The 16,363-nt window shown below is 43.3% G+C and overlaps 2 protein-coding genes across 4 annotated transcripts in view; one reads left to right on the top strand and one right to left on the bottom strand.

The window, feature by feature from the left end:
• mcph1 (microcephalin 1) overlaps positions 1-16,363 on the bottom strand; it is a 285,601-nt gene that overhangs the window by 175,598 nt on the left and 93,640 nt on the right. The window lies entirely within an intron of this gene.
• angpt2a (angiopoietin 2a) overlaps positions 1-16,363 on the top strand; it is a 100,159-nt gene that overhangs the window by 82,481 nt on the left and 1,315 nt on the right. Inside the window, exon 8 of the mRNA XM_052025079.1 lies at positions 6,594-6,724. Within this exon, the coding sequence (XP_051881039.1) occupies positions 6,594-6,724 (131 nt within the window). The remainder of the gene's footprint in view (positions 1-6,593; positions 6,725-16,363) is intronic.

Genomic DNA, 16,363 nt, shown 5'->3' on the forward strand with positions numbered 1-16,363 from the left:
ATGGTGAGGTAGAAGCCAGGGTTTTCCACCATCAGCCAGCAAACCTGTCCAGAAATTCACATGGATGCATGAATGTTGGCTCAAGCACACCAGAAGACAGCATTGGCTTGACCGAGAGGCCCCAACATCTCAATAATTGGTTGACTCTATTTGTCAAAAATCACACGGGGGAGAATATCAAAAAGAGGCAACCAACATCTGTAAAACTGTACTTCAGAAAGATGAGAGGAGGAAGGAGACAATTCATAGTCAATAGGGAAAAAATCCAAGGCACTTGATTATTGATCATTCTGTCAGAGCCTTTTAAAGCACACAACAACTGTTTGGACTCCTCATTAGGTTGTGTCACATCCAGAAGAGTAATCGACAGATTAACGTAACCTGATAACAATAAACCTACTTGGTTATTTAAAATTAAAAAAGTGAGATCTGTTCATTAAGCTGCAGCCCATCAAATGTAATTGACAAAATCTATGTTTGTCTTTCTATGATTGAAAAACACTAGGAAAGCAAATGAATAGAAGTCGTGTTATTTGGTTCTCATAAGAACTAATTGCCAGAATATTTTCAGTGACCTTTGCACAAACTGGTAATAAAATGCTGCCAACTATGTCTTTTTTTTTTACCTTTTAATACATTTTCTATAAACATATAATGGAACATGCATAACAGTGGTCAAATATACCATCAGCTTTTCTCTTGGCAATGCCAATTGTACTAAATAAAAAGTTTCCCACAACATTTTCTTCAGTTCAATTATCCAACTTACACACAGATCCAAAAGCAACACATCAAATTAAAAACAGACATATAGTATGAACTGAACTGCTCACAATCCTGCAATATTACTTATCATTAAATCAGTACATTAAAGTGGAAATCCAGTTAAGTGTAAACCTTGAGATTCACTCACTTGCATTAATTCTGGAATGGGCAGTAACCAAGGGCAACACGAGTGTAGAACCGTTAATGAATCCCTCAATTATTATAAACCTCATAACAACTGCAATGAAGCTCAAAGATTACAACCAAAAAAAACTCACCTTTGAAAACTCAGTGCAACTTACAGTGAGAATGAGTTCTACATCATAAGACAGCACAGCACTGGAAAAGGCCCTTCAGCCCATGACGTTGTGCCGAACTAATTAAACTAGTAAATAAATGCCTAACTAAACTAATCTCAATGTCCATATCCCTCCATTCTCTGCATATTCATCTGCTTATCTAAGAACCTCTTGAATATTGTATCTGCCTCCACCACCACCCCTGGCAGCACATTCCAGGTACTCACCACTCTCTGCATTCATATCCTTTGAACTTACCCCCTCACACCTTAAACATGTGTCCCTGCCCCTCCAGTATTAGACAGTTTGACTCTGGGGATAAAGATACCAGCTGACTACTCCATCTATACCTCATAATCTTATGAACCTCCAACAGGTCTCCCCTCAGCCTCCGCTGCTCCAGAGAAAACAACCCAAGTTTGCCCAACCTCTCTTTATAGCTCATGTCCTTTAATCCAGGCAGCATCCTCGTGAACCTCTCTGCACTCTCTCCAAAGCATTCACATCCTTCCTATAATGGGGTGACTAGAATTGAATGCAATACTCCAGATGGGGCCAAACTGGAGTTTTATAAAACTGCAACATAACTTCGACTTCTGAACTTAATTCTTCAACTAATAAAGGCAAGCATGCCCTGCACCTTCTTTACCAGCCTATCAACCTGTGCAGCCACTTGCAGGAAGCTATGGACTTGGATCCCAAGATCCCGCTGTGTATCAACACTGTTAAGGGTCTTGCCATTAACAGTGTACTGTCCCTTTACATTTGATCTCCCAAAGTGCAAGACCTCACAGTTGCCCAGATTAAACTCCATTGCCATTTCTCCACCCATACCTGCAACTGACTGATATCCTGCTGTATCCTTTGGCAATCTTCTACACTATCCACAACACCACCAATCTTTGTACCGTCTGCAAACTTAATACATCAGTATGGATACCTGTGGAACACTACTAGTCACAGACCTCCAGACAGAATAAGCCCCATTGACCACTACCCTCTGTCTTCAATGGGCAAGCCATTTCTGAATCCAAACAGCCAAGTCACTATGGATCCCCTGCACCTTAATCATCTCCACTTTATTCCCTTAAAATCAGTATTATAGCCATGTGAAATTAGTGCATACATTTTTAAAAGGTAATAAACATTCTGAGCTTTAAAAAAAATATTTGCTTTATTTGGAGACCAGGTTGGAAACCTTTTGGCTATGGTTAAAAGTCAACTGATGGCATATGAAAAAGATAATGCCTCCATTCACTTCACTGAACAACATGCTGCCATAAGTTGTTCAGTTCTCAAAAAACTTTTCTTTTTGTCAAACTTGCCTTTCTCAGTGGCTTTCCAAGTTATGCCCAGTGTGATTTTAATCATTCCATTCCCTCACTGTACACAATATGAGCAAAGAAGCAAAGTCTCCAGGACAAACATCCGGACACCCTGTTGATGCATCAAGGATGGTTTGGAAGAATCAACTTGTGGGCTGTAACCCCTATGTTGTGCTCCATGAGAAAGTGGGTACTTGCCTTTGTTGGCTGAGGCAAAGAACATGAGAGCAGGAAGATTACATTATAAGTGTTAAATGCTAGTTAGAAATTTTTGGACAATATTGGTCACACTACAAGAAGAATGTGAAATGACTGAAGTGAGGGCAGTGGAGATTTACCATGGACGCTGTTAAGGCTAGAGAATTTTACTGAAGAGAAAAGGTCTGCACTGATGTTGTCTTCTTTAGAACAAAGGACATGCATGAAATTATAACAAAACCAGACAAAATCTCACGGTCAACAGAGGGATGAATAAGCAAAAAGGAAATGGATTAGAAACACAGAACTACTGCTGCATAGAAGCAAGTCACTTGAGCCATCAAATCCATGCCAGCTCCTTGTGGAGCAATCTATTCAGTCCCATTTCCCTGATCTTTGCCTACAGCAATGCAAAATAATTTCTCTCCAGTGACAAGCCAAGAGCCTCATGAAAAATGACAGAGGTGAACAGAAACCTCACTCACTGATGGCAGTGGTGGAGGCAGAACCCTCTTCACACTTGCAGAGTATCTGGCTGAGTAGTCAAAGACCTCAAGGCTGCTGACTGTGAGCTAGGAAGCAGGATTAGTGAAACAACCCCTTTTCTGGAAAGTACAACCGTGCTAAACTGAACAATCTGGTCTCTGGGTTGCAAGTCTCAGTGATTCTATGAAATACGATGGGAACAGTTGCAACCATCTCCTGCCAGACACCAAATGAACAATTCATTGCGGCCTCCAAATGGTATTGTTGAAAATTTGTGCTCAATAAGCTAGACTGTTCCAAAATCACTGCAACAGTGGTGTCTACCTGAAAACTATCAAGGTATATTCTGTTCATAAAAAGCAGTGCAGTTCAACAGCAGTCCTGTTGATAAAATCCAATTCAGCTCCATACAGGATTAGACACAAAAACCTGCACATTCAGCCCAACCAGCCCACCCCAGCATTGACGTTCCACATGAGTGCCCTCCCTCTAATCTATCTGTGACAGCTTCTATTCCCTGCTCCCTCATGTCCTTCTCTAGGCTTTCCTTAAATGCATCTACATGGTTCTCTTCAACCACTCCCTGTCATGGCAAGTTCCACATTCTCACCATACTTTGGGTTTCTTCCATCTGTCCCATTGTATTTATTGGTGGCCGCTCTGTCCCACCGTGAAAACATACTGTATCCACGATCAAAGAGCCTTCACAGTTTTAAAGACTTCTATAAGGTCACCCCACAGTCATTTCTCAACAGGAAAGAGAACATATTTGTTCATAGGAGCATAGAAAATAACAACAGTCGGCCATTCAGCCCGCTAAACCTGCTTCATTATTCGCCACTACCATTGCTGATCATCCACTTCAGTTCCTGCTTTTGCTCATAGCCCTCGATTCCTTTAGCATTTAGAAATCCCCTCACTGCCTTTAGAGGTGGAGAATTCCAGCGGTTCAATGCCTTTTGAGTGAAGAACTTTCTCCTGATCTTGGTTCCAAATGGCATAACCTAAGGAAGTAGCTGCTGGCCCTTGATACACATAGCTTTGTATTTCTACCGTCATCTTGGTAAACCTATGCAACCTTCTCATTGCCTCTATATCCTTATAGCGACCAAGACTGCATGTCATACTCCAAGTGTAGCTTTGTATAGGTTTAGCATAACTTTCTTCCTTAGTTCAACAGAAGATTGGCTGACTGGCAGAAGGCAAAGAGTGGGAATAAAGGGGGCCTTTTCTGGTTGGCTGCTGGTGACTAGTGGTGTTCCGCAGGGGTCAGTGATGGGTCTGCTACTTTTCACGTTATATGTTAATGATCTGGATGATGGAATTGAGGGCTTTGTGGCCAAGTTTGCAGATGATACAAAGATTGGTGGAGGGGCAGGTGGTGTTGAGGAAGCAGGGAGTCTGCAGAAGGACTTGGACAGGTTGGGAGAATGGGCAAAGAAGTGGCAGATGGAACACAGCGTAGGGAAGTGTACGGTCACGCACTTTGGTAGAAGGAATAAAGGTGTAGATTATTTTTTTTTAAATGGGGAGAGAATTCAGAAATTGGAGGTGCAGAGGGACTTGGGAGTCCCAGTGCAGGATTCCCTAACGATTAACTTGCAGGTTGAGTCAGTAGTAAGGAATGTTAGCATTCATTTTGAGAGGACTAGAATATAAAAGGATGTAATGCTGAGGCTTTATAAGGTGTTTGTGAGACCACATTTGGAGTACTGTGAGCAGTTTTGAGCCCCATATCTAAGGTAGGATGTGCTGGCATTGGAGAGGGTCCAGAGGAGGTTTACTAGAATGATTCTGGGGATGAAAGGGTTAATGTATGAGGAGCATTTGATGTCTCTAGGCCTGTACTCGCTGGAGTTCGGAAGGATGAGGGGGGGATCTCATTGAAACCTACCGAATATTGAAAGGCCTGGATAGGGTGGATGTGGAGAGGATGTTTCCATCAATGGGAGAGTCTAGGACCAGAGGGCACAGCCTTTTAGAACAGAGATGAGGAGGAATTTCTTCAGCCAAAGGGTGGTGAATCTGTGGAATTCATTGCCACAGACGGCTGTGGAGAACAAGTCATTGGGTATATTTAAAGTGGAGGTTAATAGGTTCTTGATTAGTGAGGGTGTCAAAGGTTACGGGGAGAAGGCAGGAGAATGGGGCTGAGAGGGAAAAATAAATCAGCCATAATTGAATGGCGGAGCAGACTCAATGGGCTGAATGGCCTAATTCTGCTCCTATACCTTATGGTCAATTCCTCAAATTTTCATTTTTGGTCTGCTTTCTTTATAGCCATACCAAATTCTGGGACAACTTTCCATCGTTGCTGAATTTGTAGATAAGATCTCTTTATTAGTCACATGTACATTAAAACACACAGTGAAATACACCTTTTGTGTAGAATGTTCTGGGGGCAGCCCGCAAGTGTCACCATGCTTCTGGTGCCAACATAGCACGCCCACAACTTCCTAACCCACACGTCTTTGAAAGTGGGAGGAAACCGGAGCACCTGGAGGAAACTCACGCAGACACTGGGAGAACGTACAAATTCCTTACAGACAGTGGCCTGAATTGAACCCGGGTCACTGGTGCTGTAATAGTGTAACGCTAACCGCTGCATTACCATGCCTGCCCCTTCCAAGGTCCCATTGTTTCTCCATCTCACCTTGACTCACAACTTTCAAGTAATGAGTGACTTTCTTCCATTTTCTTCCCACGGAAATGTGCTTCTTCTCCTTTGCCCATCTTAAATCTCATCTGCTAATTTTTGCCCATTCCACAAGTTTATTGACATCAACCTACACTCCATTGCAATCTTCCTTGCTACTGACTACCCTCCTCTCCAACAGCTGACTATCATTTGCAGATCTAGAAATTGTGCTCTCAATTGCAAAGCCTAAGTTGGTAAAGTAATTAGTGAAAAGCAGTGCTTCCAGCTCTGGTGCTTGTGGAACACCAACACCCACCTTATTCCACTGGGAACATGTGCATTTGACTTGCACCCTCCGTTTTTTGCTTTGAAGCCCATTAGCAATCAATTCTTCTGCTTGTCCCAGCTCTTCAGTTGCCGACCTTATTCATTGGTCTATTAGCAGGTGCTTTTGGTTCCAGAATCTGCAGTCTCGTGTCTCTGTTTACTGTGAGCTGGCTGGTGAAGTGAGCACGACAACCGGGAACTCTCATTTCATCAGCTGGTCCACAGATACCAGATGATGAGAAGTGCAGGAATTATCCTTCTCCAACCTGACGACCTTTAAAACTGTTTTATTGTTTCACCAGTGCAGTTACATATCATTGTTAGCGCAAACCCAAAAAACTACATTTTCATAATATAGTATCATTAGCATTGAAGGAAACTCAAATATCAAGTTGTCTCAACAATTATCCGTCAAACTGTAATATAAAACTGATGTTGACCTGGATGCTGCCTGCGCCTTTTACAATTCACACTACTGATGAGATTTTTTTTTCAAATCTTCAGCTAAATGCATAAAAAAATAACACATTTTGCACTAATCTATTCCTTCTGCAGAATCCATCTTAAAGATTACAGTGGAACAGCAGGCAAGATAAGCAGCCTCAGCCAAATGGGAAATTATTTTAGCACAAAGGATTCAGACAATGACAAATGCATTTGCAAATGCTCACAAATGGCGTCAGGAGGTAAGGACGAAAGCTGGTCTCTTTCACATGTTCCTTTTCTGGAAGACATGGTGCTACACAGTTAGAAAGTGTACAATGGTGTCTAGATCAGTGGGCAAAAGCATTAGTCCACCGGTAGATTTACAATACACAAATTCCTTTCTCATTTCATGGAATTCTGGGAATCTTACCTATGTTTTGGGATAATTTATCAGAATTCCATCTGAACATAGAACAATTACAGCACAATTCAGGGCCTTCGGCCCACAAAGCTGTGCCGAACATGGCCCTACCCTAGAAATTACTAGGCTTACCCATAGCCCTCTATTTTACTCAGCTCCATGTACCTATCTATCAGTCTCTTGAAAGACCCTATCATATCAGCCTCCACCACCGTTTCCGGCAGCCCATTCCATGCACTCACCACTCTCTGAGTAAAAAACTTACCCCTGACATCTCCTCTATACCTACTCCCCAGCACCTTAAACCTATGTCCTCTTGTCGCCACCAATTCAGCCCTGGGGAAAAGCCTCTGACTATCTACCCTATCAATACCTCTCATCATCTTATATACCTCAATCAGGTCCCCCCTCATCCTCCCTCTCTCCAAGGAGAAAAGGCCAAGTTTCCTCAACCTGCTTTCATAAGGCATGCTCCGCATTCCAGGCAGCATCCTTGTAAATCTCCTCTGCACCCTTTCTATGGCTTCCACATCCTTCCTGTAGTGAGGCGACCAGAACTGAGCACAATACTCCAAGTGGGGTCTGACCAGGGACCTATATAGCTGCAACAATACCTCTCGGCTCCTAAATTCAATTCCACAATTGATGAAGGACAATACACCATATGCCTTCTTAACCACAGAGTCAACCTGCGCAGCCGCTTTGAGCGTCCTATGGACTCGGACCCCAAGATCCCTCTGATCCTCCACACTGCCAAGAGTCCTACCATTAAGACCATATTCCACCAACATATTTGACCTACCAAAATGAAGCACTTCACACTTATCTGGGTTGAACTGCATCTGCCACTTCTCAGCCCAACTCTGCATCCTATCTATGTCCCTCTGTAACCTCTGACAGCCCTCCAAACTATCCACAACACCCCCAACCTTCATGTCATCCACAAACTTACTAACCCACCCCTCCACTTCCTCATCCAGGTCCTCTATAAAAATCACAAATAGTAAGGGTCCCAGTTTGGATCCGAGGTACACCACTGGTCACCGACCTCCACTCAGAATACAACCCTTCAACAACCATTCTTTGCCTTCTGTGGGCCAGCCAGTTCTGGATCCACACTGCAATGTCCCCTTGGATCCCATGTCTCCTCACCTTCTCCATAAGCCTCACATGGGATACCTTATCAAACGCCTTGCTGAAATCTATATACACTACATCTACTGCTCTCCCTTCATCGATGTGTTTAGTCACATCCTCAAAAAATTCAATCAGGCTCGTAAGGCAGGACCTGCCCTTGACAAAGCCATGCTGACTATTCCTAATCATATTATACCTCTCCAAATGTTCATAAATCCTGCCTCTCAGGATCTTCTCCATCAGCTTACCAACCACTGAGGTAAGACTCACCGGTCTATAATTTCCTGGGCTATCCCTACTCCCCTTCTTGAATAAGGAACAACATCCGCAACCCTCCAATCTCCCGGAACCTCTCTCCTCTCCATGGATGACACAAAGATCATCGTCAGAGGCTCCGCAGTCTCCTCCCTCGCCTCCCAGAGCAACCTGGGGTACATCTCATCCGGTCCTGGCAACTTATCTAACTTGATGCTTTCCAAAAGTTTCAGCAACACCTCTTTTCTAATATCTACATGCTCAAGCTTTTCAGGCCGCTGCAAGTCCCCACTACAATCCCCCAGATCTTTCTCCGTAGTGAATACTGACGTAAAGTATTCATTAAGTACCTCCGCTATTTCTTCCAGATCCATACACACTTTCCCACTGCTGCACTTGATAGGCCCTATCCTTTCACATCTCATCCTCTTACTCTTCACATACTTGTAGAACGCCTTGGGGTTTTCCTTAATCCTGCCCGCCAAGGCCTTCTCATGTCCCCTTCTGGCTCTCCTAATCTCTTTCTTAAGTTCCTTCCTTTTAGCCTTGTACTCCTCCAGATCTCTAACATTACCTAGCTTTCTGTACCTTTTGTATGCTTTTCTTTTCCTTTTGACTAGATTTATTATAGCCTTCGTACACCATGGTTCCTGTATCCTGTCATGACTCCCCCGTCTCATCGGAACATGTCTGTGCAGAGCTCCACACAAATACCCCCTGAATATTTGCCACATATCTTCTGTAGAGAGAAGAGAACATCTGTTCCCAATTTAATCTTCCAATTTCCTGCCTGAGAGCCTCATAATTCCCTTTACTCCAAGTAAACACCTTTCTAGTCTATCTGTTCCTATCCCTCTCCAGTGCCAACGTAAAGGAGATAGAATTATAATCACTATCTCCAAAATGTTCACCCACTGAGAGATCTGACACCTGACCAGGTTCATTTCCCAATATCAAATCAAGCACAGCCTCTCCTCTTGTAGGTCTATCTACATACTGTGTCAAGAACCCTTTCTGAACACACCTAACAAGCTTCACCCCATCTAAACCCCTCACTGTCTGGAGATGCCAATCGATGTTTGGGAAATTAAGATCCCCCATCACAACAACTCTGTTATTCTCACACCTTTCTAGGATCTGCTTCCCTCTCTGTTCCTCAATAACCCTGTCACTATTGGGCAGCCTATAAAAAACACCCAGCACAGTTATCGACCCCTTCCTATTCCTAACCTCCACCCACAGAGAGTCCATAGACAATCCCTCCACAACGTCCACCTTTTCCGCAGCCGTGACACTATCTCTGATCAACAGTGCCACTCCCCCACCTCTCTTGCCTCCCCCCGCGTCCTTTCTGAAACATCTAAAACCCGGCACTTGAATCAACCATTTCAGCACCGGAGCCATCCATGTCTCCATAATGGCCACCACATCATAGCTCCGAGTATCGATCCAAGCTCTAAGCTCATCCGCCTTGTTCACAACACTCCTTGCGTTAAAATAGACACATCTCAAACCTGTCTGAATATGTCCCTCCTCTATCACCTGCCTATGGTACTTACTCCTAGCCTCCTCTATTTGAGAGCCAAACACCTCTTCCCCAGTCTCTCCAGTACGGATCCCACCCCCCAACAATTCTAGTTTAAACTTTCCCCAGTAGCCTTGGCAAACCTCCCCGCCAGTATGTTGGTCCCCCTGGGATTCAAGTGGAACCTGTCCTCTTTGAACAGGTCATACCTGCCCCAAAAGAGGCCCCAATGATCCAGAAGACTGAATCCCTGCTCCTTACTCCAATCCCTCAGCCACGCATTTAACCTCCTCCTCATTCTGTTCCTATACCCACTGTCGCTTAGCACAGGCAGTAATCTGGAAATTACTACCTTTGAGGTCCTGCTTCTCAACTTCCTCCCTAATTCTCTATAGTCTCTTTTCAGGACCTCATTCCTTTCCCTACCTATGTCACTGGTACCAATATGTACCACGACCTCTGGCTGTTCTCCCTCCCCCTTCAGGATATCTTGGACGTGATCAGAAACATCCCGGACCCTGGCATCTGGGAGGCAAACTACCTTCCGAGTTTCTTTCCTGCGTCCACAGAGTCGCTTGTCTGCCCACCTAACTATAGATTCCACTATCACTAGTGTCCTCCTCTCTCCTTCCCTACCCATCTGAGCCACAGGGCCGGGCTCTGTGCCAGAGACACTGCCACTGTTGCTTCCCCCAGGTAGGCTGTCTCCCCCAACAGCACTCAAACAGGAGTACTTATTGTCAAGGGGTACAGCCACAGGGGTACTCTCTAGTACCTGACTCTTCCCCTTCCCCCTCCTGACTGTGACCCAATTGCCTGACTCCGACGTTCCCGGCGTGACCACCTGCCTATAACTCCTTTCTATCACTTCCTCACTCTCCCTGACCAGACGTAGGTCATCGAGATGCATCTCCAGTTCCCTAACACAGTCCCTCAGGAGCTGCAGCTCGACGCACCGGGTGCAGATGTAGCCCTCCTGGAGGCAGGGAAACTCTGGGAACTCCCACATCTGACACTGAGTACAGGAAACTGCACTCATACTCCTTCCTTAACTCAAGTCACCGACCTTTCCTCGCTCCTTTACGCCGAAGCCCCTTGAGCCAAAGCCCAGAACATTCTGCTCCCTCTCACTCCACTGCCCGCTCCGACGCTGTCAGCTGGATATGGCGGTTGGGTTTTTAAACTGCCCGCACCGTGCCTGCGCAGTCCAGACCCCACTCTACCACTTAAAACTTTTACACCCTTATTAAAGTACCTTATAAAAACACTAACCCTATTAAATTACAACCCTATTAAAAACTAAGCCTTATACTTAAAACCCTAATAAAAAGATAAAGAAAAACTTATCCGCTCCGTAGTCCTCCGAAACGAAGCACACGAAGCCTCCTCTATATCTGCTTATAATTAAACAGATTTATGGTGACTTAACTCAAATTATGTTTTTATTACATCAGATTCTGAAATTTTCTAGTGTTCTTAGCTGCATTTCGGGAAACCAAATTCCACAACTGCAATCGTTTCCCCAGGAAAATTCGTTCTTCTTGCCCAAGTACACGATTGGCCAAGCACTTCTAAAATATTTACCTTGCCAAGCTGAAAGACAAGTTTTGTTAAGGTTCTGTAATTGGAAGTGGTAAAGTTAATTAGCATAAACAATTGTAGCTTGGCACACATGGATTTCGGCCTGAAAACATGGCAGAAATATTTGTACATTGTCCCTCACCAAAATACAAACTGTTCTGCAAATTGTAACACCAACATTTACAAGACCAAAAATGTGGTACAGATATTGCAAATTAATACCACAGCACACTGATAACACAAGAGCTGTGTTTGCCCATGGAGAAGTTTGGCCTCACCAAGTTTTCCTTGGGATGTTCCTTCCTTCTCTGTGTTGTAGGAGCGACTCTAACTGTTCCATGGACAACACATGATTGGAGGTTAACCACCGTGCCCATCTGTGTTATCTAAGAGCATCCTGTTACCATAGCTGGTCTTCCAAATGGAACACTTCTCTGGTATTCGATTTAGGAGAAGATCAAGCTGACCTCATGAGGTATCAAAGAAAACAATGGTCTCTCCATGAACAATTTGTGCATTGTAAATAAAAATAAATATTTATTTTTTCTCTGGGTAGTAGGTGAATTAATTTTGCATGGATCTGTGGAAAGAGAATCAGTGCTGGGGAGGGTGGCCTCAGTGCAGCTTGTTCAGTAGTGTTTTGCTACAAATAATGACAAGCTGGAAAGTGACGGCCGCTATCAGAATTCTAACCTGCACATAACCTCGCTCAAAGTGCAATACTCTTTCCCCATCTTCCTTCTGTGCAGCCTTCCATTCTCCTGCATGCTCTGCCCCTTCTAATCTTGTGGTCTGCGGTTAGAAAGAATTCAGCGCAGAGGCAGTACAGGGTTTTGATAAATGCCAGTTCCACACTATATCATGTATGAAGCCAGATGACCATTCATCATTATTACTATACTTTAATTAAAGCCATGAGAATAAGGGAATACATCAAAATGAAATCCCACTCAGAAATTTCTGACAGGGCGTTTGACATGGTTCAGATGGATCCAGTAGCTTCTCTGCACTTATTCCCTTGCTGATACTCTCAATGTACTCTGTGGTATTTTCATTGTAACACTCCTAGAATGCCTCAACATACACATCTGGTGTTACCTTTGATCAAGTTTTCAATATCAAAAAGAAAATTGAGAAAGAAAAACAACATATTCAACACATCAAGCTGATTACCCTCTTAATAGAATTTATGTTATGTTTTCTAAGGAAGATTCAGTGGAAGTAACTGAAAGAGATTGTCAAACTATATATTCATACCTACAAAATTCATTTTTGACATTCCTTTCATTAGCTTGTCAGCTAATCCATGAGCCAGGGTTCAGAAAATCTTTCAATCTAATGGCCTAAGAGTTACGACTGAATCTGCCCCAACCACCATTTCAGGCAGCTCATTAAAATCTAACTGTGCAAAAAAAATAAATCTTATTTTACCTCTGATTCCTTGACCAATTACCTTCAATCTGCTCTCTGGTTATTGAACTACCTGCTGCTACAGGAAACAGATTGTTAACATTCACCCTTACCAAAACCTTTAATAATTGTGGTCGCCTCTATTAAATTCCCTGCTCCACTGAGTAACTTCTTTCATTTTTACAATAATAAAAAAGCATTAAATAACGTATTCAATATACCAAAAAGATCTGTAGTGCTTCATGGGAGCGTTATCAAATAGAATCTGACAATAACTCACCTTGGGAGATATTAGAACTGAGTATCAAAAGCGTAGCCAATAAGAAGCAATCCATCACATTCTTCTGAACTTCTTGTGAAGCTCAAACATGGTCTGCTATAATTGGATTACATTGATCAAAGAATGAGCTAACATTATTTATTTAAGATTTAGTTAACAGCTTTGCGCCCATTGATCACCACCATTTCTGTGACCTCACTGAGCAACGTTCTCAGGTTGAATGGGACTGATTTTGCAACCTTGGTGACTTATTTGACTTATTTGCACCCTGACACAGCAACTGCCCCAAATAACACCTTCTTGAACCATTTTAACATTGCTCAGACAGTGTCCATCCAAAGCCTCCTGACTCAGTTGCCACAATGCTGATCCACATCATAGTGGCCATTCACTTGCTCAATGACCTATCATAGCTCCTTGTCTGCCCGTAATATTCCAATCTACACACACTATTCTGTTGTTTAAATTCGTTCATGGCTTTGCCCCTCCATACCGTTATAACCTCCTGCAGCCTTGTGACTCAATGAGAACTCTCCAACTCCGTTACTCCATCATTGGCAGCTGGACCTTCAGTGATCTCAGCCTCACGCTTATAAATTCCATCCTTGAACAACTTTGCCTTTCCCCCACACCCTTTTCCTCCTTAAAATAAATTTTACTAAACTTGAGCCGATAGTTTTGCGGTGCCCAAGTCCAATGCTTTCAGACTTTTTCCTGGAATTTTATCACAAGTAAACTTTAACATAACCTGTAGCTTGGTTTACATTCTGATGTTTTCTTGAGCTCAGGTAAACATTTTTGATGAATCTTGTGGCTCCTTAGGTTATCCTCCCAAGTTAAAGGTGGTAAATGAGTAGAAATTCCCACTGGGCAATGATGGTTGTCGTTTAACAACTTCTCACACGTACTTTTCCTTTCTTCAGTCTCTCATTGCAATGATTGTCAGAATCTTGGAGAATGTCATACAATTCACAACAAATGAAATGTTAAAAAAAGATAAAATTAGATTCAGACCTACACATCTATCAGTAGGATTACATGCAATGCGTTTTGCACTGGTAACTGATATGTCGATGCATTAAGGCAATGGATTCACATTATTGGCAGCGTACGTGGGAGGCGAGGGAAGAGATTGCGGAGCCTCTGACGGTGATCTTTGCATCGTCGATGGAGATGGGAGAGGTTCCAGAAGATTGGAGGGTTGCGGATGTTGTTCCTTATTCAAGAAGGGGAGTAGGGATAGCCCAGAAAATTATAGACTGGTGAGTCTTACCTCAGTGGTTGGTAAGCTGATGGAGAAGATCCTGAGAGGCAGGATTTATGAACATTTGGAGAGGTATAATATGATTAGGAATAGTCAGCATGGCTTTGTCAAGGGCAGGTTCTGTCTTATGAGCCTGATTGAATTTTTTGAGGATGTGACTAAACACATCAATGAAGGGAGAGCAGTAGTGTATATGGATTTCAGCAAGGCATTTGATAAGGTACCCCATGCGAGACTCATTGAGAAAGTAAGGAGGCATGGGATCCGAGGGGACATTGCAATGTGGATCCAGAACTGGCTGGCCCACAGAAGGCAAAGAGTGGTTGTCGAAGGGTCGTATTCTGAGTGGAGGTCGGTGACCAGTGGTGTACCTCAGGGATCTGTTCTGGGACCCTTACTCTTTGTGATTTTTATAAACGACCTGGATGAGGAAGTGGAGGGATGGGTTAGTAAGTTTGCGGATAACACAAAGATTGGAGGTGTTGTGGATAGTATAGAGGGCTGTCAGGGGTTACAGTGTGACAAAGATAGGATGCAAAGTAGGGCTGAGAAATGGCAGATGCAGTTCAACCCAGATAAGTGTGAAGTGCTTCATTTTGGTAGGTCAAATATGTTGGTGGAATATAGTATTAATGGTAGGACTCTTGGCAGTGTGGAGCATCAGAGGGATCTTGGGGTCCGAGTCCACAGGACGCTGAAAGCGGCTGCGCAGGTTGACTCTGTGGTTAAGAAGGCGTATGGTGTATTGTCCTTCATCAATTGTGGAATTGAATTTAGGAGCCGAGAGGTATTGTTGCAGCTATATAGGACCCTGGTCAGACCCCACTTGGAGTACTGTGCTCAGTTCTGGTCGCCTCACTACAGGAAGGATGTGGAAGCCATAGGAAGGGTGCAGAGGAGATTTACAAGGATGCTGCCTGGAATGCGGAGCATGCTTTATGAAAGCAGGTTGAGGGAACTGGGCCTTTTCTCCTTGGAGCAACGAAGGATGAGGGGGGACCTGATAGAGGTATATAAGATGATGAGAGGCATTGATCATGTGGATGGTCAGAGGCTTTTCCCCAGGGCTGCAATGGTGGCCACAAGAGGACATAGGTTTAAGGTGCTGGGGAGTAGGTACAGAGGAGATGTCAGGGGTAAGTTTTTTACTCAGAGAGTGGGGAGTGCGTGTGTGGAATGGGCTGCCGGCAACAGTGGTGCAGGTGGTTATGATAGGGTCTTTTAAGAGACTTTTGGATAGGTACATGGAGCTGAGAAAAATAGAGGGCTATGGGTAAGCCTAGTAATTTCTAGGGTAGGGACATGTTCGACACAGCTTTGTGAGCCGAAGGGCCTGAATTGTGCTGTAGGTTTTTCTATGTTTCTATGTTTCGTTTTCTACGGTGGCTCAAGAAATGGGGAAAAAATTAATTTCAATCTTATTATAGGTTATGTTAAAGTTTGATTGTGATAAAATCCTAGGAACAAAAATCTGAAAGTATTAGACAAAATACTTCAGTGGGAAACACAGAAATTATTGGCTCAAATCTTAATGATATATTAAAAGCATTGCACATTGATGCAGCATCCCATAAGTGAAACTAATGTGGTGTTAACTCATAACTGTGTATGCAACACTTCCTAAATCACCTGACAGATTTTGTCAAGTACTAGCTGAGAAAAATCCAAAAATAAAGACCCAATACAAAATGAAAAAGCATTCATGAAACTACCAAGTTACAGGAAACACAGCACAACTACTTAGAGAAGAGGTGATGGTCGTACAAAGTGTGATACTGGGCCACATAAATATAATTAACAAGGTGACCAGAATGTGATACTGGGCCACATGAATATTAAGATAACAACCAAAAGTTTAGGTCTGAAGGAGGAACAAGGTTGAAAGTTCAGAAGGAAAATCCAAGACCCAAAGATCTAATTAATTGAATGCATGGCTCGACAGCTATTAGAAAATGAGGATACAGTAAGCAAGAGGCTAGAATGGAGAGCTGGGATTTGACTGTTGCAGGTCTGGAATTACTTACAA

Source organism: Pristis pectinata, chromosome 10 (assembly GCF_009764475.1).
Source record: "Pristis pectinata isolate sPriPec2 chromosome 10, sPriPec2.1.pri, whole genome shotgun sequence".
NCBI classification, from domain to species: domain Eukaryota; kingdom Metazoa; phylum Chordata; class Chondrichthyes; order Rhinopristiformes; family Pristidae; genus Pristis; species Pristis pectinata.